Source organism: Lampris incognitus, chromosome 2, assembly GCF_029633865.1.
Source record: "Lampris incognitus isolate fLamInc1 chromosome 2, fLamInc1.hap2, whole genome shotgun sequence".
NCBI lineage: Eukaryota > Metazoa > Chordata > Actinopteri > Lampriformes > Lampridae > Lampris > Lampris incognitus.
Window position 1 is genome coordinate 36,110,195 of NC_079212.1, and position 21,185 is coordinate 36,131,379.

The 21,185-nt window shown below is 44.9% G+C and overlaps 1 protein-coding gene across 1 annotated transcript in view; it reads right to left on the reverse strand.

Moving 5' to 3' along the window:
* dnmt3bb.1 (DNA (cytosine-5-)-methyltransferase 3 beta, duplicate b.1) overlaps positions 1-20,791 on the reverse strand; it is a 68,435-nt gene extending 47,644 nt beyond the window's left edge. The window contains exon 1 of the mRNA XM_056272799.1: positions 20,683-20,791. Coding sequence (XP_056128774.1) covers positions 20,683-20,742 — 60 coding nt within the window. The 5' untranslated portion in view covers positions 20,743-20,791. The remainder of the gene's footprint in view (positions 1-20,682) is intronic.
* Between the last annotated feature and the right edge of the window lie 394 nt (positions 20,792-21,185).

Below are 21,185 nucleotides of genomic sequence, written 5' to 3' on the forward strand. Positions count from 1 at the left end.
TTTTTTTTTTTAACATTCCAGCACGATAAACATCTTATCTTCAACCCCTCCTCCTCTCAGGGGGCCGTTGTAAATACCAAGAACACCCTGAGCCCTCTTAGTACCCCAGCAGATGGAAGCGGTGCGAGGATTATAAAAGCCAAACAGGTATTCTCATCAGGCACAAGAAGCCGGCGTGCCTAGCCCCAGGGGCACACCCACACAACCAATAACACCTCATTCAAGGTAAACCACTTCAGTCAGTAGAGAAACTATGGATGCTCTGCCAGGAACGCAGCAGTGGATGAGCTCTCGGCGAGGTTGACTCATTTGTTTGCAGGGTGCAGTCCGTTTGTCGAAAGTATGAAGGACTGCGGCAAGGATTTAAGGGAAGAGAGAAGACAAGAGAGAGGGATTTAAGAAGTTTACTGATTGTATCCTTCTTACCTCACCTTCCTCTTATCTAGCCGTTCACCCCCTTGCTCCATCAGATGTGAAAAAGCTGTCATGAACATCAGCCTGCTTTAATGGACCCCCCCCCGCTGGCTCCGGCTCTCTGTTAGGACTTGAAGGTGTGATGTCACATTTAGGTAAGTGATTTTACCAAATCCTTCCCCGCCCACTCAGATTAGAGACGGTTCAATGAAGTTCAACTTTATTACCATGTATTGGAGTACAATCAAATGAATGTATCTATGTCACACCTTGGAGGAATTATATGTGCTTGCACGTGTGAATGCTGGCCGAAATAAAAGTGGGAAAAGGGTGTCTGTGTGTGCGCGCGTATGCATGTGTGTGTGTTTGTGTGTGCGCGGGGGAACATGTGTGTGTGTGTGTATGTGTGAGAGAGACACAGGTACATTTACATGCCAGCGGGACAGGGTGTGCTAGGCCGGGTGTGCACATCATTGAAAGGGAGGAACCATGGTTTGAACGAGGAGTCAAAGAGGCCATCTATGTTAAGACAGAACAACCATCCCTGAACCGAGGGGGGGGGGGTCTAAAAGTACATCTGTCACCATCTTACAGTGCTGTGATTGCAACTATTCCCACGTCCTCTGTGAATAGTACACATGGCCATCGAAACTCTACCTATGTGGCACACCCATATTTGATCATGAAACTAGTTGTTGGTTTCGGTCGTTATGCATCTGTCATCATCTTACAATGCTGTGATTGCAACAATCCCTAATCCTCTGTGAACAGTACACATGGCCATTGTAATATGGTAGTACGTAAGGGCATATGTGGGTATCTGTCATTTCATGTGACTAGAGTGACAAGCAATTGTGGCAAGTAGCACAAGGCCATATAACCAGGACATAACGTCAGTAGAAGATAAACTTGTTTATGCCCAAAAGTATGATAAGTGGTCCACAGTGGTGTAGCGGTCCAAGCATCAGCTTTGTGTCGATGCAGTTGCCCACTGGGGACCGGGGTTCGCACCTCGGTCTCGCCAGATCCGACTATGGCCGGACTAGATGAAGCAGCAATAATTGGCAACGCTGTCTTCGGGAGGGGGGAGGAGTCGGCTTGTGTTTGTCATATGAATGCGTCTCTGTGTGTGTCGGAAAAAGCAGTGATTCGGCCTGGAGTCGCCTTGTCACGAAAGTGGCGAGGCGTCTCCTTCAAGACTGCCCATATAGTACGAGGGTGGGTGTTTGAACTAAAATAGGGATCGATTGGCCACTAAATTGGGAGAAAAAGGGAAAAATCAGAGAAAAATTATTTTTTTTTAAAAAGAAAAAAGTATGATAAGTGACATTCCATCATGTAAGTGTAACCATTATTATGCAGAAAACAGTAGTAGCAGTGGTGGTAGCATATCTAGACAACCATTAGACTGTGAAAGGGCGATGACTGAAGACATCCTAAAGTCATCCTTGCATCGATAGAGAGGCTTCTGCTCCGCCAACATGTCCTGATCAACAAGCTCCCTGATTAAAAGCAGGACATTGACTGACGCAAGTAGATTGTAAACTAGATTTGTAAATGGTATAAAGTCAGGGAGGCTTTTGTCTGATTTTCAGTCACTCTGCAGACCTGACTCAGACTTTGTTGATACGTTAATAAAAGTCTTATTTTGAAGGATCCTCGTCTCATTGACTTTTTTTTGCAATTTCTCTGTATCACTGGCCACCACAGTAACTCTAGTAAAAGGCCACACCCATATTTGATCATAAAACTGGTCATTGGTTTCAGTCATTAGACACTGCACTGTACTGAATTGCTTATAGGGGGGGGGGGGTACCTGCAGTCAGTTTAGACTTAAGATGTCCCTTAGTTGAGTGATGAAACGTTTCTGTCAATAAACGTTGTATCCAGATGAACTGATTCAACCTTCTTTGATACTTATAAAACAGTTCTTATGAAAGTACTTGGAGAAATCAAAGCACAAGGGCAAGATACATTACCTATGTATCTTGTGTTGAGCCAGCAAAACAAGCATTTCATTATGAAAATAAGTGTAACCTTGCTTTCATATTGTATGACAAAACATGAAACTTTAAACTAGGTTAGGTGTGTCCAAACTATGAATCATGTAAACAAACAACAAACGAGGCGTTGCAGAACTGATATGAAGTAACATCCAGCAACTACACAGTCTATTTCTCACCCCAAATATCCATCCATTTTCCGAACCGCTTACCCTGCTCTCAGGGTCGCCGGGATGCTGGAGCCCATCCCAGCAGTCATTGGGTGGCAGGCAGGGAAATGCCCTGGACAGACTGCCAGACTATCACACAGGGCCGACACACACACACACACACACACACACACACACACACACACACACACACACACACACACACACACACACACACATTCATACCTAGGGACAATTTCGTACAGCTGATTCACCTGACCTACATGTCTTTGGACTGTGGGAGGAAACCGGAGCCCCCGGAGGAAACCCACGCACGGGGAGACATGCAAACATGCAAACTCCACACAGAGGACAACCCGGGACGACCCCCAAGGTTGGACTACCCCGGGGCTCGAACCCAGGACCTTTTTGCTGTGAGGCGACCGCACTAACCACTGCACCGCCGTGCTGCCCACCTCAAATATAATCAGAGAAAAACAATTTCAGTGGACCGTATAGGTGAAATAAGACATCGTTAACAGATTTCGTCAGCCATGTTTGTGCAGTTGAAACCGGGAGCAGAAACCAATGACAGACCAGCAAGTGGCACGTTTGTCCAATCAGATCTCTGAATGTTACGTGACGGACAGGCAGCCAACAGGCCGCGGAGAGGGTGATTCGCTCCACTGGCATATAAGCACGGTTCAGTGTTTGACAGGTATCATTCATTACAAACACTTTTCCACTAGTTTCCAAACCCTTAACTCAAGGGTAATTTTGCCATTGAAGCCATGACCCGAAACATTGTCATTTGTGTTTAAGTCACAGCTAGCTAGCGGTACTGGTAATTGCATTGGTGTCCCAACCGCTCTAAACCCTTGAGATCCATTTGAAATTAAATAAGAGTCGCCAGTGCAGAGTTGCCGGCCACCTTCATTCACCACTGCCAAAAAAACACACAATTACACCTCAGCTATTGACACAGTAGTTTCTGTTGGTAAAGGTCTTACGCTGCCATACCCTCGTTAGCCACAAAAATGTCACTTCTTTAAACTCACTGCTGACCTGCCTTCATTTTCCTGCATTTGGCTGCGCTGGTCAGGACGTAAAATGTTACGCACGTGTCATTTCTCCTTATTAGTATAACCAGTAAAATGAGCAAACAACAAAAGCGTTCGAGATTGTAGCTTTAAAAGCAATGACATAAACGTTGAAGGGATTTAAACGAGAAAATGACAGACAGAATTAAAGAGACAGGGAAAATGAGAACGAGAAAGAGAGAGAGAAAGAGCACAGCTGTGACACAGATGTGAAAGGAGAAAGATTTTGCTGACATCAAAACTGCCTATTTGAGGCGCTGCGATTGTAAAATGTTGTAATGCGTTGAAGTTATGCGCGCGCGTGTGTGTGTGAGAGTCAGTGTACAACCACATGGCCCATTCCCCACGTGATGACAAACTCGAATAAACTCAGTGAACTTTTGTGTCAAGTGTGTGTTAACGACGGTTAACATTGAGGACTGCTGGTTGGGAGTATGAGGATGGATGAGGGATAACAAGAACAGACATAGGCTTTGTTCAGACTGCCAGCCCAAATCTATTATTTTGGCATATCCAGATTGATTTTAGATGGCAAAAACCCACATGAAATGTGATTTTTGCAAATCTGACCTACACCCCATTTGGAGGTGGTTTGAAACGTGAGTCCAATCAGATTTCTACAGGTGCTGTACGCTCTGGTTGCCCAAATCAGACTTCAACCTGTCTCTCGCACTATGTGCCTCTCGCTGCACAGCGAAGCCCGCCAGGACAGCAGCATGGATCACTGCAATGTAGAACAGCCTTGGAGTTCTGCACTGCGACTTAACAGCGCGATTGCTTGGAGGGTGAGATGATGGATTTCCATTTCTCATGCATCCACCTCGGTAAACCGCGTCACCGGCGTACATAGTTACTCACGCCTACATCGTAACCACAGCAACCCATGCAGATAGGTTGGTGATGTCTGGACACACAAATCCGATCTAATCATTTGCAAGTGACAGTGTTGACAGTCTTAAAGATTGGATTTGAGAAACAAATCCCACTTGCCTGCAGTCTGAACAAAGCCAGAGAGACAAGAGACCAAGGTAGAGGGACGGACAGACAGACAGACAGACAGACAGACAGGCCTTGATCAGACTACAGGCAAATTGGATGTTTCTCAAATCAGACCTTTAAGACAGACTGTCCGCAATGTTATTTGCGAGTAATCAGATCGGATTTGTGTGTCCAGACATCACTAACCTATCTGCATGTGTTGCTGTGGTAATGACGTAGGCGTGTGTAACCACGTACAATTTAGTGTCTGTCCACGGACTGTTGTTCTCTGTGTTCTTCTCCATATTGCTCTGCTAGTAGCAGTATGGATGCCGCTCAGCGTTATTTTTTCCCCACCCACATTATGCGAAGACCCACCCCTCCTCTGCCCGATTGGCTAACCCAACCCTAACCCTAACCAACATAACCACAGGGACAATGAGTACCAGCCAATCAGAGGCAGAGTAGGGGCGGGAATGCAGGTGGGAAAAAAATAAGGTTGCCACTCAGCTGCTGTGATGCAGTCCCGCCACTCTGGATTTGACGTCGGCATTGTTTGTTGCATTGCAAGTGATGCAAAAGACAGTTTGAAATCTGTTTTGGGCGGCCAGAGTGTCCAGACCGAGACGCATCTGTAGAAACTCGATTGGATCATACTTCAAACCAACTCCAAATGTGGTTTAGAGCCGATTTGTAAAAATAGCATTTCAAGTGGTTTTTTTTTTTTTTTTTTTTTGCTGTCCAGACTTTCTAAAAATCAATCTGGATACAACCTGGATATGCCAAAAAATGGATTTGGACTGGCACGCTGAACAAGGCCATAGAAACTGAGAGAAAAAAAAGAGAGTGATCAAGTGAGATGAATGGTGAGTGTAAGAGACATGACGTCGAGACGGAAAAAGAGATAGACCTAGAAAGAGTAAAAGGGAGAAAGAGATTGATAGTGAAAGTAAGAGGGGGACAGACGGAGAGAGAGACAAGGAGAGAATAAGAGAGAGAGACAGCGAGAGAGAGAGAGAGAGTGCAAGATTCACTGTGACAGCTGTAAAACAGATGTGTACCATTATTTCACCATCTTGGTCCAAAAGCCCCTTAAAACAAACTACTACCGCAGGAGGAAACGTCAACTTACAGGAGGTCAGATGACAACAGATGACTGTAATTTGAGGCTGTAATGCTCCGCTGTGCTGAAACGGTGTCCGTACATTTTAATTTGTGATTTTCTTTTTTTTCTTTCTTTCTTTCTTTCTTTTTTTTGCATTATTCCCAAATCTAGAGCTGTTTCTGTGAATACTCAGTGTTTCTTACTTCAAATGGTGAATAGTTTTGTTTTTTTGTGCATTCAAAGACAGTTGGACTTGAAGATGACCACATCAGTTAAACACTAAAACTGTTAAAATAGTATGGAAAGAAAACTCTCACAATATTCCCAAAGGTCTTTTACATATCGAGTTTTTTTCTAAAACTGCTGACAATCCCTTAAGGAGAGATGTTGCGCTCATAAATACTACAGGTAGAATTTGGAAAACAGAGACATACGGTCAACAAATGTATGAAGATGTCTGCTGACTTTAACAGTTCTCCAATAACCGCCAATTAACCAACTACATCTTTCCAAATGGTGACAATGGCTCTCAGGAATCAAGCTCTTCCTTTGACCATAAGAATGGTTCGTATGAGGTACGGTCTCTCAGATGCTTTGTCTATTTTTACACAAGTTCAAGTATGACTTGTTACTAAGAAATGCCTATTGTGCCATATAATGGTACTTTACAGATGCTAGCTAGTTTCTAGCTAGATTGCATTAGCATCCTATCAGTCCGGTACAGTCTCTACATGGGGCATGAGTACCTTGGCTAAGAAGGTCATCAGTATTGGGCAACACTGAAGAGAGATGTGTGCTGCATTCAAGACAACTCAGAACTAGTAAAAAAAATAAAACACTAAATCCGCCTTGTGAAAAAAAATAACTGAACGGTTGTCAAACTCGGAGTTACAGGTCAGAGCTTTGGTGAAATTACAGCAAGAAAAATGGCAGCATTCGTAGTTAATGCTAAGAAAGGAAAAGTTTTACCTACATTTGAATGCATATCTGGGTGTGTAATTGTGTGGTAGTTTTTTGTATCATTTATGTTTCACATTATAACACTGTGAAATTAAAAATATTACATCAGACACTTTTTTTGCTAACAGGCCTAGCAAGATAAAGTTAGCTTGCTCAAAAATGATACAGATGAAATAATGAGACGTTTGACAGCATCAATTTTTTCCCTGAGTGAAAACGGCGTAAACACATTATGTTGAAATTCAGAAATTTCCACCTGGGTATGCCCAAGTCGCCTTAACATCGCCTGCAGAGACTAAAAAAGCAACCTCAGCCTTTTTTACCATACTGCTAACCTGCTGCCAAGCGTTCAACAAAACCACATGCACAAAATGAGCTCTGGGTGAGGTCGAGGCTCCTGCTATATTCTTGGGATGGTGTTCAAAAACAAGGAGGGGGGTGAGGAGGCACTCGGGCTGAAAAGGCGTTGAGCGACAGTCGTAGATGTGAAGAGAGGTGAGAAGTGACTGCAGACGAGGCAGAGAGACAGAGAGGGTTTGGATGAGAGGAAGGATGGGGCAATGAGTGAAATCTCGAAAGAATTAGGGAGGTGGTTTCAGGACCACCCCCACAGCCAGTTATGAGGGGGTCGCTGAGGGCTAGACCTCGGTAATTTTTTCCCCTCTCATTGCTGATGTTTTGCAGTATATGTGTCTGAATTAATATAATTTTACTTTTACAACACATGTATTAGGCTAATGTTAGAGCATAGCTGAGGCAGAACAGTCAACAAGCCTGAGCAATTTCTGCCAAATAAGACTTCATTCATTCATCCATTATTCAAACTGCTTATCCTTACTCAGGATCGCGGGATGCTGGAGCCTATCCCAGCAGTCATTGGGCAGCAGGTGCGGAGACGCCCTGGACAGGCCGCCAGACCATCACAGGGCCAACATGCACGCACACGCACGCACACGCACACGCGCGCACACACGCACACGCACATGCACACACACACACACACACACACACACACACACACACACACACACACACAAACATTCACACCTAGTGACAATTTAGTACGGCCGATTCACCTGACCTACATGTCTTTGGACTGTGGGAGGAAGCCGGAGCACCCAGAGGAAACTGACGCAGACACGGTGAGAACATGCAAACTCCACACAGAGGACGACCCGGGATGACCCCCAAGGTTGGATGACCACGGGGCTCGAACCCAGGACCTTCTTACTGTGAGGCAACTGCGCTAACCCCTGCGCCGCCCCAAATAAGACTTGTTTCAACCAATTTTAAGTTATTCCTCAGTGATAAGTAACAGTGTTTCTGTCACATATGAAAGCTGGAGGGGATAAGAACAATGAGAGCCTACCAGCAGTAACATTTTAGTGTCTACTAACTAGTGTGCGTTGAACCGCTCCGTCCAAATGACATTTTGTATCACTTAACTATGGACTACCCAACCCAGTGTTTGCTCTTTCACTCATCTGACGTTTCACATATTTCTCAACTATTCAGTTATAATGTACTACACCTTTGTTTACAATTAGGCTAAGTAACAATTTAATTAACCAGAACACTTGCCTCAAGTTACGTGTGTGACAAATATAATGATAATGATGTAGATGAATAGGCGGTCAGACTATGTTGTAGTTATTTTATTTAGTTATGTATTTTAGAAAATGGTTAAAATATTTTTTTCCCCAGAATATTTTCAACTATTTGTCCTGAAAGTCGATTTGCTGTTCGTAGGTTCACAAGCATTAAAACTTCACCAGGATGCAGCAAATTACATGTCTGAAACTCAAATTTTCCTGGGAAAAAAGTATGAATGTACAGCTATAAAATAAACCCACTCTACGTATGCTTCTGAGCCTCGGTTAACATTCTGCCCTGGCTACAGCCCTGTTTACTCTCTTGACAAGATGCATATTCTTAAATACACACATATTTTTTGATTTTCAGAGGAAAACGATCATGATTTTCAACATTATCGCTGTACTATATATAGGGACAGAGCTCCATTATCAGCCATAATACTGAGCGGTCTTCTGCGCGTCTCTAAAATGCTGCCAAAATTGTGTCTGCCGGTGACGTCACTCATTCTACATTCACGTCTGTGAATGTAGAAACTTACTTCCTGGTTTGCTGATAGGCTGCATTGCATAAGAAATGTGAACAATAGTGCTACATTATGCAGCTGTAAGTTGCAGTATTATTTGCATTTTCTTACACAATGCAGTCTATCAGCAAATCGCCAAGTAACATTAAAGTGGACTTCAACTTGAACTAATGCAGCATTATCCCTACAACATATATACAGAGATAATGTTGAAAATCCTGACTGACTGTACTTTTGATGCAAATATCCCACCAACTCAATCTTTTTTTTTTTTGAACAAACTTATTTGGCCTATAAAGACACTTTATTTGTCATTGTAAGCAAGCATACATCCTCTGCATTTAACCCATCCTGTGTATAGGAGCAGTGGGCAACTGCAGCACCCGGGGACCAACTCCAGTTCTTCTTTCCAGTGCCTTGCTCAGGGGCACAGACAGGAGTATTAACCCTAACATGCATGTCTTTTTGATGGTGGAAGGAAACCGGAGCAACTGGAGGAAACCCACGCAGACATGGGGACAAACATGCAAACCACCCAGAAAGAACCTGGGATGGCCTGGGGTTTGAACCCAGGACCATCTTGCTGTGAGGCAACAGTGCTAACCACTGGACCACCGTGCTGTTTCAGCGTTCTGAATTTTGAGGTCTGAGCTGAAGAGAGGAAAGGAGAGGAGAGAGGAGAGGAGGGTATAGGATACAGGAGAGGAGAGGAGTTTGGAGGAATTAGGCTGGAATGTTGATCCACCAGCACAGCTGCCTTTCAGCAGCCTTGGCAGCCATGGTGGGGTTGTTTGCATGCTCTATCTCAACAACTGCCCTGCTTCACACAGTTATACACAGTCGAACCTTGGAGCTGCCCAGTACAACCACAGTCTTGTGTTGTTGGCCACTGAGCAGCTCCACAGGAGGAGGGGTGAGGGTTCGTTTTTTTATTTTCCCTGCCCATGGGATACGAACCAGACACCTGCTTCTGAAACTACTAACACAGGCCTATTAATGCTGACTTTCACACTAATACAGCTTTGTTGAGGAGTGTGCATCTCACCCGCCGAGACGGATTCGATTCACATCTCCGTACAGAATACATCAAGATGCGTTTTACCAACCAAAAGATTGATACGATTCGAATCAGCCTTTTCCTCATACGATGGGATGCGGTGCAATATGATGCGATTCACTGCAGAGGGATGAAACAGTGCAAAACAGCTCCATTTTAATTTCTACTAATGGTTTAGTTTCATGGCCGGTTGCAAGGAGAAAGCCTAGTACATACAGCTACTTACTCGAGTGACAGGAGATGGAGAGAAGGACGGCAGTCACATCCTGTTTAGCTGGAATCTCAGTTTTTGGTAGTAAAACGTGAAACTCTACGCAACTCTTCTAAAACCCCAAGTTAGCCAAGTCAGCGATGTTTAGTGTCATACAGACAGACACACTGCAAATTTTGTCAATTTTTTGTCCATTTTGTATGCCAGTGTTGTACTTTATCATTTTGTGTGCGCTTGTGTGTGTTAAGAGACAGCAAATGTCTTGTTTCTATTCACCTGGTAAAACAAATGTAGGAGCAAAAAAGTTAACACGCAAATTGGTTGCATTTCCATGATTTAATTTTCAGCGAATAAACAATCTCCCTGAGCATGGGGCGCAAGGAATTGCTTCCTGTGGCAGCAGACGTAGGAAATGGCTCTTTACCACATGATCTGTTTGTCAACACGTCAAGTTTTCCACCTCAAAAGAACATAAAAACGTCGACTTTCCACTTCCACTCAGCCGCCTCTTTTCAAAATTTCCTTTAAAAAAGAAAAAAACCCCGATGGAAACATCGCTTGTGACTTAGAGCTGACACGACTGTCGCTATCAAGAGCTGCTTTTTCATCCTCTCATTCTCATCCCCTCTTCTCTCTCTCTCTCTCTCGCTCTCTCCATGGCCGTCTGTCTACCTCTCTTACTTCCTCACTCACTCTTCCGCCTGCTCGAAACCTCACTCAAACCCTCACTTTCATGCACGAGCTCTTTTCATGGTCCCCTGAAACACACACACACACACACACACACACACACACACACACACACACACACACACACACACACACACAGCCCTTTCTACAACTCCCACAATCCCTCTTTACCCCAGCCAAATACCAAGATCCCCCACACTTCTCTTATACCTTGACAATGACCCCCTCCCCCAATTGTGCCTCGCCCCTTCTACTCCCTCTACCACCCTTTTCTCCCTCTTCAAATACCCCCCATGGCCTCCGTCTCTCCTCTACCCTTTTTCCTAGCCTGACATCCCCCTTTCTCTCTCGCTCTCTCTCTCTCTCTCTCTCGCTCTCTCTCTCTCGCTCTCTCTCTCTCTCTCTCTCTCTCTCTCTCTCTCTCTCTCTCTCTCTCTCTCTCTCTCTCTCTCTCTCTCTCTCTCTCTCTCTCTCTCTCTCTCTCTCTCTCTCTCTATAATGCCCATCTGTTTCTGTCAGTTTCACTCGGACTACCAATGTATCCATCCCTCTCTCTCTCTCTCTCTCTTTCTCTCCGGCCCCACGGTCAGTCCAATTTGCTTCTCTGGAATTAAAGGAAAACCTTTACATTGGAACAGTACAAAAAATAAATAAAAAAATGCATATAACATGCCAACTATAAGTGCCCCCCCCTTTACATCTTGAGGTAACACATGTCCTGTACCTAGATCCAACCAAGATGTGATTTAGGGTGGGTTTCCTCCCAAAGTCTGGAGAGTTGGCTTGTCACACACAGAGAGAGAGAGAGAGAGAGAGAGAGAGAGAGAGAGAGAGAGAGAGAGAGAGAGAGAGAGAGAGAGAGAGAGAGAGAGACATTACATGCCCTCTCAAAATCTTTTTTTTCTCCTCCAAATACAGTTACAATAATCTAACTCCAACATAGGGCTAGATCATTCTGCCTTTACTCAAATGTGGTTTCAATTCGTCCAGACTTTTCCTTAAATCGCCGTCAGCATCTTGATACACGTCAGAATAATGCAGATTACTCTGCTGACATCAAGAAGTGATGCTGGATGCAAGAACATTATTTAAATTGGCCGATTTAAGTTGCAGACAAGCACGATTCTAGCAGTGCAAGGAGAATGAGAGTTTGTGACACTTGAGATCATGAAATATTTGAGTTAGGGTGGACATCTTCCAGAGAATTAATGCTTGGGTTTGAAATGGCACAATGGTCTCTCTCCAACTGCTGACTTTTATGAACCTGTCAGCTTTTCCAATTCAGGGTGTCCGGGTAGCGTAGCGGTCTATTCCATCGCTAACCAACACAGGGATCGCTGGTTCGAATTCCCGTGTTACCGCCGGCTTGGTCGGGCATCTCTACAGACACAGTTGGTCGTGTCTGCGGGTGGGAAGCCGGATGTGGGTATGTGTCCTGGTCACTGCACTAGTGCCTCCTCTGGTCGGTCGGACTGCCTGTTCAGGGGGGAGGCGGCACTGGGGGGATAGCATGAGCCTCCCACATGCTACGTCCCCCTGGCGAAACTCCTCACTGTCAGGTGAAAAGAAGCGGCTGGTGACTCCATGTGTATCGGAGGAGGCATGTGGTAGTCTGCAGCCCTCAGCTCAACAAAGGGGTTGGAGCAGCGACCATGACAGCTCAGAGAGCGGGGTGATTGGACGGGCATAACTGGGGAGAAAAGGGGGGGGGGGTCCAAAAAAAAAAAAAAAACCTTTTCCAATTCAAACAACAGCAATTTTTTTGTTTGTTTTGCTTTGCCATACTTTACAAGCTAGGTAATATTCTAGTGTAGGCACAGATTTGGAAATAACATCCCCTCTATTGGAGTCATGCACAGACAGGCATTGTTGTTTCAAGCGTTGGCTACGGAGGCCCTGCCTGATATAAAAGTTAGACTAGTGTCTGGAGAGGAGAATGACAGGCTAAATATATAAGACCTCACTCCAACTCTTTACGTCGCAGACAAAAATATAGAATGTGATAGGATATTTGCCAGGTGACTGTTGGTGTAACTAGCTATCATCATCATTATCACCTCATTAACCTGCCTTACAGGACGTCCATCACTCATCTGTCCTCCACATTGCAATGCACACTCATCACTTTTCTCTCTCTCTCTCTGTGAAGTGAGAGACATGTGAGTACCTGTGTGTACATCACGCGCTCCCCCCCCCCCTCTCTCTCTCTCTCTCTCTCTCTCTCTAGCTGTGTGAGGTACAGCATCACACAGAGCGGTGGTAGCACACCTTCTTCACACACATTCCACACTGAATCAGTAGGACTACGGGCGGGTAGAAGCCTAGAAGACAGAAAATCTAAAAATCATCTGTTACAGACACATTTAAAAATTGAAGAAAAAGAATCTTAACCTAAATTCATCGTCGGATTCGTCGAATATCTTTGAAGTCCCAAGTATTAAAAAAAAATCATTGAGATTTTTGCAAAACACCATAAAAGTGTCTTGATGCATGCTCAATAATCCAGTTAAGAAACTCAAAGCAGGTTGAATCAGTTCACCCGGATACAAGGTTTATTGACAGATACGCTTCATCACTCAACTAAGTGACAAGTACGTTTTATTTGTCCCCAGAGGGGTCAAATAAACCCCACTTGACTTGACTTGACTTAAACTGACTGCAGGTACCCCCGGCCCTTATAAACAATACAACACAATTGTATAACAACCGAAGCCAACCACTGGTTTCATATGCAAATATGGGTGTGACCATTACCTAGAGTTTCAATGGCCATGTGTACTATTCACAGAGGATTTGGGAATGTTTGCAATCACAGCATTGAAAGATGGTGACAGATGTACTCTTAGGCCCCCCCCCCAAAATTTGCATATGAAACTGGTCATTGGTTTCGGTCATTATGCAACTGTACTGTACTGTTTATAAGGGGTGGGGATACCTGCAGTCAGTTTAGCATGAAGACGTCACTTAGCTGAGCGATGAAACGTATCTGTCAATAAATGTATGGAGATGAACTAATTCAACCTTCTTTGACACCATGAAAGTGTTATTATTTTGTCAAATGCTAGCTACTATGCTTAGTCTCATCTCATCATCAGCCGCTTCTCCCTCCAGCATCGGGTCACAGTGGCAGAAAGCTAAGTAGGGCACTCCAGACACCCCTCTCCCAAGCAACACCCTCCAGCTCCTCCTGAGGGATCCCAGGGCATTCCCAGGCCAGATTGGATATGTAGCCCCCTCCAGCAAGTTCTGGGTCTACCCCGGGGTCTCCTACCAGTTGTACATCCTGGAAAACCTCCAAAGAAAGGCACCCAGGGGGCATCCTAATCAGATGCCCGAACCACCTCAACTGGCTCCTTTGGACGTGAAGGAGCAATGGCTCCTCATCCTACCTCTAAGGCTGAGACCAGACACCCTACGGATGAAACTCATTTCAGCCGCTTGTATCCGCGATGTTAACCTTTCAGTCACTACCCAAAGCTCATAGGTGAGGGTTGGAACGAAGATTGACTGGTAAATTGGGAGCTTTGACGTGGCCGGGCCGTGGCCCATGGGGCTCGGTCGGTCCCAGCCTGAAAAAACAACATGGAGCCACCACCCCGTGGACCCACCACCCACGGGGATGAGCATTGGGGTAGGGTGCAATGCAGGCTGGGCGGCAGGCAAAGGCGGGGACCAGGGCGTGCCGACTTCCGACATCGCAGACTGTGTTTCATTCTGTTCCATTCTTTACTTAACCCTACAGAATGGATGGTTAAAGCTTTACTTGCTTACTTATCAGTTTATTAACAGGAATCCTTAGGTCATACAGTTCAGTTGCTTTCATCTCTAGCCAGCATCACTCGCGGTCTGTGTCAAACTCTAATTGCTCCCCGGAACCACAAACTAGGAATAACAATCCTATTTGTTACAGACTGGTCCTCGGGACGTGGGAAAAAAACAACAACTATGCTTAGTACCCATCATAGTTTGGTTTGATTTGTTCTTCCTATCGTTTATAGAGATCAGCCTTGGCCTGGAGTCTCAGCCAAATGACTATGAGGTTTAAGTGATCTCAAATGACCATAAAGTTTCAGATTTCAAGTAAAATTAAGACAGCTACTCAGAACAAAAGTCCTCTTATTCACTACATTTCTTTGTCCCCCTTGCCTACCTCTTCTTCTTTTGGCTTGTTCCCTGTTTCTCAGGGGCCGCCACTACACATTTTATAGTTTCCATCAGTACCATGTGAGGGCACAACACCAATGGCAGTCATTGGTGGCATACTGATTTGGCAAAATGTTACGTCGGATGCCCTTCCTGATACAACCACGAACCCTATGGATGGGGGCTCAGGTCACGTGCTGGACGTAATCCCAGTATCATGGACTTGCACCCATGCCTGTCGCCACATCTCCCTTGCATACTGAACTTAAGATATTCTTCTTCATTATGCCTTATTGTTTCCTATGAGAGTGACCTCCAAAATCCAGTTCCTTGTACGTGTAAACTGAGTTGTGTGACAAAACAGTTTCTGATTCTGATTGTCAGAATGCAATTTCCACTACTAAGCTGAGTGAAACCAGGAGTCAAATGCGGGTTTCATGGTTCATATCCTTCATGATAAGACTGCAGCTTAGAAGGCAGCTGAACTGGTTCACAGGAAGACAGCAGTAAAAAAAAAAAAAAGGATCAAAAATCACAACGAAGACAGAAAAATAAAAAGAGAGCAAGAGAGAGAGAGAGGGACCGACAGATAAAAAAGTGAGAGAGGATAAGGAGGCAGAGGGAGAGGTAGTGAAAGAGGGGAGAGGGCGAAAGAAGAAAGGGCAACAATGAGTGAAAATGCAGAAGAATGAAACGGGTTCATAATATAGCGCGAGAGAGAGACGGGGGTGAAAAGTTGAAACGCACGACAGATGGAAGGAAGTCTCCCTCTGAAACAGAGTGATATATGAGAGGGAAAATGAAAAAGGGGAAGACGTTAACGAACGATAGGGGCCCCTGAATAGTGTATGCGTGTTTGTGTGTGTGCATGCGTGTGTGTGCGCGTGTGCATTTACAAATAAAAATGTGTGTGTGCTAGTGTGCACACACAAGTGGCAGTAGGTGAATGTGTCTGTGTCATCGCGTATGAATGCATGTGGGTTTGTGAATGTGTGTTTTTTCGTAGCAGTGTGTGTGCGGGTGTCTCTGTGAAAGCATCCATGTGTGTTTGTGTGTGTGTGTGTGTGTGTGTGTGTGCGCGCGCCTATGAATGCTTACAGTCATGTTAAAGGAAAATTACACTAACCATTTTGTGCAGTCAGTACCGATGGGTAATGTAGTCTTTCTGACAGCACCTACATGGACCAGAATGCATTGTGTGTAATGTTTCTGTATCACTGTTCATAAAACCCTCTGTGCTAGTGTTGTAGGACGCCGTTTCTATAGTTGGAAATGTAGCTTGGCTGAGAGGATGGGGTTTTTGAACAGCATCTTTTAGATATGGCCCACATTAGAAACCCCAAGCTAAGCTAGGCTCTAGTTTTTCCATCCGCCAACTGACGTCATGACACAGCACTTGGCGGGCGGAAGAGAAAACTGTCTCACCGCCCGAAGAGACACAGCAACGACCAGGAACAACTGCAGGTGTTTTTCAAATTATATTATTATTGCAGATAGAGACAAGGTGTGTGTGTGTGTGTGTGTGTGTGTGTGTGTGTGTGTGTGTGTGTGCGTGCGTGTGTGTATCCATCCATCCATTATCCAAACCGCTTATCCTGCTCTCAGGGTCGCAGGGATGCTGGAGCCTATCCCAGCAATCATTGGGCGGCAGGTGGGGAAACACTCTGGACAGGCCGCCAGTCCATCACAGGGTTGTATGTATATGTATGTATGTATGTATGTATGTATGTATGTATGTATGTATGTATGTATGTATGTATGTATGTATGTATGTATGTGTGTGTGTGTGTGTGTGTGTATGTGTATATATATACACTACCGTTCAAAAGTTTGGGATCACATTGAAATGTCCATATTTTTGAAGGAAAAGCACTGTACTGTTCAATGAAGATAACTTTAAACTAGTCTTAACTTTAAAGAAATACACTCTATACATTGCTAATGTGGTAAATGACTATTCTAGCTGCAAATGTCTGGTTTTTGGTGCAATATCTACATAGGTGTATAGAGGCCCATTTCAAGCAACTATCACTCCAGTGTTCTAATGGTACAATGTGTTTGCTCATTGGCTCAGAAGGCTAATTGATGATTAGAAAACCCTTGTGCAATCATGTTCACACATCTGAAAACAGTTTAGCTCGATACAGAAGCTACAAAACTGACCTTCCTTTGAGCAGATTGAGTTTCTGGAGCATCACATTTGTGGGGTCAATTAAACGCTCAAAATGGCCAGAAAAAGAGAACTTTCATCTGAAACTCGACAGTCTATTCTTGTTCTTAGAAATGAAGGCTATTCCATGCGAGAAATTGCTAAGAAATTGAAGATTTCCTACACCGGTGTGTACTACTCCCTTCAGAGGACAGCACAAACAGGCTCTAACCAGAGTAGAAAAAGAAGTGGGAGGCCGTGTTGCACAACTGAGCAAGAAGAGAAGTACATTAGAGTCTCTAGTTTGAGAAACAGACGCCTCACAGGTCCCCAACTGGCATCTTCATTAAATAGTACCCGCAAAACACCAGTGTCAACATCTACAGTGAAGAGGCGGCTGCGGGATTCTGGGCTTCAGGGCAGAGTGGCAAAGAAAAAGCCATATCTGAGACTGACCAAAAGAACACAGACATTGGACAGAGGAAGACTGGAAAAAAGTGTTGTGGACGGATGAATCCAAGTTTGAGGTGTTTGGATCACAAAGAAGAACGTTTGTGAGACGCAGAACAAATGAAAAGATGCTGGAAGAATGCCTGACGCCATCTGTTAAGCATGGTGGAGGTAATGTGATGGTCTGGGGTTGCTTTGGTGCTGGTAAGGTGGGAGATTTGTACAGGGTAAAAGGGATTCTGAATAAGGAAGGCTATCACTCCATTTTGCAACGCCATGCCATACCCAGTGGACAGCGCTTGATTGGAGCCAATTTCATCCTACAACAGGACAATGACCCTAAACACACCTCCAAATTGTGCAAGAACTATTTAGAGCAGAAGCAGGCAGCTGGTATTCTATCGGTAATGGAGTGGCCAGCGCAGTCACCAGATCTGAACCCCATTGAGCTGTTGTGGGAGCAGCTTGACCGTATGGTATGCAAGAAGTGCCCATCCAACCAATCCAACTTGTGGGAGCTGCTTCTGGAAGCGTGGGGTGCAATTTCTCCAGATTACCTCAACAAATTAACAGCTAGAATGCCAAAGGTCTGCAATGCTGTAATTGCTGCAAATGGAGGATTCTTTGACGAAAGCAAAGTTTGATGTAAAAAAAATCTTACTTCAAATACAAATCATTATTTCTAACCTTGTCAATGTCTTGACTCTATTTTCTATTCATTTCACAACATATGGTGGTGAATAAGTGTGACTTTTCATGGAAAACACAAAATTGTTTGGGTGATCCCAAACTTTTGAACGGTAGTGTATATATACGTATATGTTCATTCAATATCGTCACCAACCTACCACAACTAGTCCCCCACTCTTCTCTTCTATAAAACTGAAATTATGAAATCATCTCTCTCTTTTTCTGTCCCCCTCTCTCTTCCCTATCCTTCCTTCTATCCATCACTCCTTTTCTTCTAGTCATTTCTCCATGCCGCCTTCCTTTCCCGGGACCCAACACACACCCATGAGGTGGTTGGGAGACTTCACTGGGACATGGTTCATATTTTTTCATTCAGCAGACGCTATTATCCAAAGCGAATTAACAACAGTCAGAAATTAGTGAATAAACGTGTGTCTCATCCTATCTCGAAGCACTGATTAGCGATCATGACAAGCGTTAGGTAGATCACCAGTGTAACAGTAGAAGTCGAGTATTCGAATTACAAATTAGCTCGACAATGCCACAAATCACATTTACAAGCTATCTATGGATGGACGTAGGCCCGGAAAAGGAAAATGTTTTTAGGGGTAAGGATATTTTGAGAAATAAAACAACTCGGGCAGGCCTAAGGTTAGAAAGTGAGAACAGGGCGTCCGGGTAGCGTAGCGGTCTATTCTGTTGCCTACCAACATGGGAATCGCCAGTTCAAAACCCTGTGTTACCTCTTGCTTGGTCGGGCGTCCCTACAGACACAATTGGCCATGTCTGTGGGTGGGACACCGGATGTGGGTATGTGTCTTGGTCACTGCACTAGCGCCTCCTCTGGTCTGTCGAGGTGTGTGTTCAGGGGGAGGGGGAACTGGGGGGAATAGCGTGATCCTTCCACGTGCTACGTCCCCTTGGTGAAACTCCTCACTGTTAGGTGAAAAGAAGCAGCTTGAAACTCCACATGTATCGGAGGAGGCATGTGGTAGTCTGCAGCCCTTCCCGGATCGGCAGAGGGGGTGGAGCAGCAACCGGGACGGCTTGGAAGAGTGGGGTAATTGGCCAGGTACAATTGAGGAGAAAAAAGAGGAACCCCCCCCCCCAAAAAAAGAAAGTGAGAACAGCCTTTATTAATGGGTGTGCACAGCATGTGTGTAGTCACCAGCTTTGTATGTGTGTGTCACTTTGACAGGAATGACAAAATCCACTCGCCATGCATACAGCATACATGTGTGTTACACGTGTATTACTGCGTGTAAAATTGGCAACCAAAAAGTTTCTGCTATTTTTCTTTTTCTTTCTTTTTTTTTTTGTGGCTTTCCCCCCCCTTTTCTCCACAATTGTATCCGGCCAATTACCCCACTCTTCCGAGCCATTCTGGTCTCTGCTCCACCCGCTCTGCTGATTCGGGGAGGGCTCCAGACTACCACATGCCTCCTCCGATACATGTGGAGTCCCCAGCTGCTTCTTTTCACCTGACAATGAGGAGTTTCGCCACGGGGACGTAGCACGTGGGGGGATCACGCTATTCCCCCCAGTTCCCCCTCCCCCCCGAACAGGCGCCCCGACCAACCAGAGGAGGCGCTAACGCAGCGACCAGGACACATGCCCACATCTGGCTTCCCACCTGCAGACATGGCAAACTGTGTCTGTAGGGACGCCCGACCAAGCCGGAGGTAATGCAGGGACTCGATCTGGCGATCCCCGTGTTGCTCGACACAGAATAGATCGCCACGCCACCTGGGTGCCCAAGTTTCTCCTACTTTGCTTTAATTTACTGACAACTGTGTTGAACCGAGCTGAGGGCTGTGGTGTCTGACCAGCTCTGTTTGAAATGAAACAGTAGCTAGGCTTCAGTGCGGTTGTGTCAATACCTTCCTCGCCAGGAAACAAATCAAACATGGTTGAACCTGATTCTTAGCTACTGATGCTGCGGCATCTACCAGTAAAGGTTTTCTACCAGTTAGCGACAACAGCTTCACTTCTTCAAACTTGCCGCTACACAACTTTTCCCTCCCGATTAGGCTGCGACGCTAAACGTATACCTACTGCACCGGATCAATTTCTGCAGGAAAGGCTGACAGCAAAATGAACAAACATAAAACGTGTTTTGGAAATGCGTGGAACAGCTGCTGTCTCAGACACGCCAGTGATAGACGTATCAGGAAGGACGTTTGTTTTCATGTAAATCTCTAGGGTTGCAACCATGTGTTTAGACTTATTTCTAAGGCAGCGGGGCAGCCAAAGTAGTAAAACATGCTCACCTCATTACAAGTTTGGCTGTCACAAGATGACCCCTTGCTTTCTCCCTTCTCTTCTTTCGCTCATATCCGTCATCCTGTTCTCCCCGTTCCTTAATATTTCTATCCATCACGCATTTCCCCCTTGCAAAGAGACAGCTGTTCCTGTGTGTGTGTGTGTGTGTGTGTGTGTGTGTGTGTGTGTGTGTGTTACTCACAGTGGCAGTCATCTTTTTGCTCTCCTCCATGATAGCAGCTGAATACTTGTTGGAAGGCATCACTGTTGCGGTTGACTGGTCCAATACTTTCTAGATTGCTTGTCAAATCTGTACAAGATACACAGAAATCCAGAATCAGAATCATGTTTACTGGCCATGTAGGTTTGCACTACATGAAATTTGACTCTGGTTTCGTGGCTCGCTCAGTGTACTTAACACAGAATAACAATGCTACAACACAATGGATTGCTATTAAGTACCGCTGTTATCTTAGTTTTGTTAATCAAATGAATAATTCAACCTTTATTGTAGTCAGAATTTCTGCATTCTTTATTGTGCCCCATGCTGGCCCTACTGGAGGCCTGTATCTCTTATACAACCAAAAGCATAGACTATCTGAAGATGTTTCTAAACTTGTGGCTTTTCAAGTTCACTTTCTTTTTATTTGCTGATTGCCTCTGATGACTGACAATCACATCACGTACTTTGCTTTTAAGAAAGGT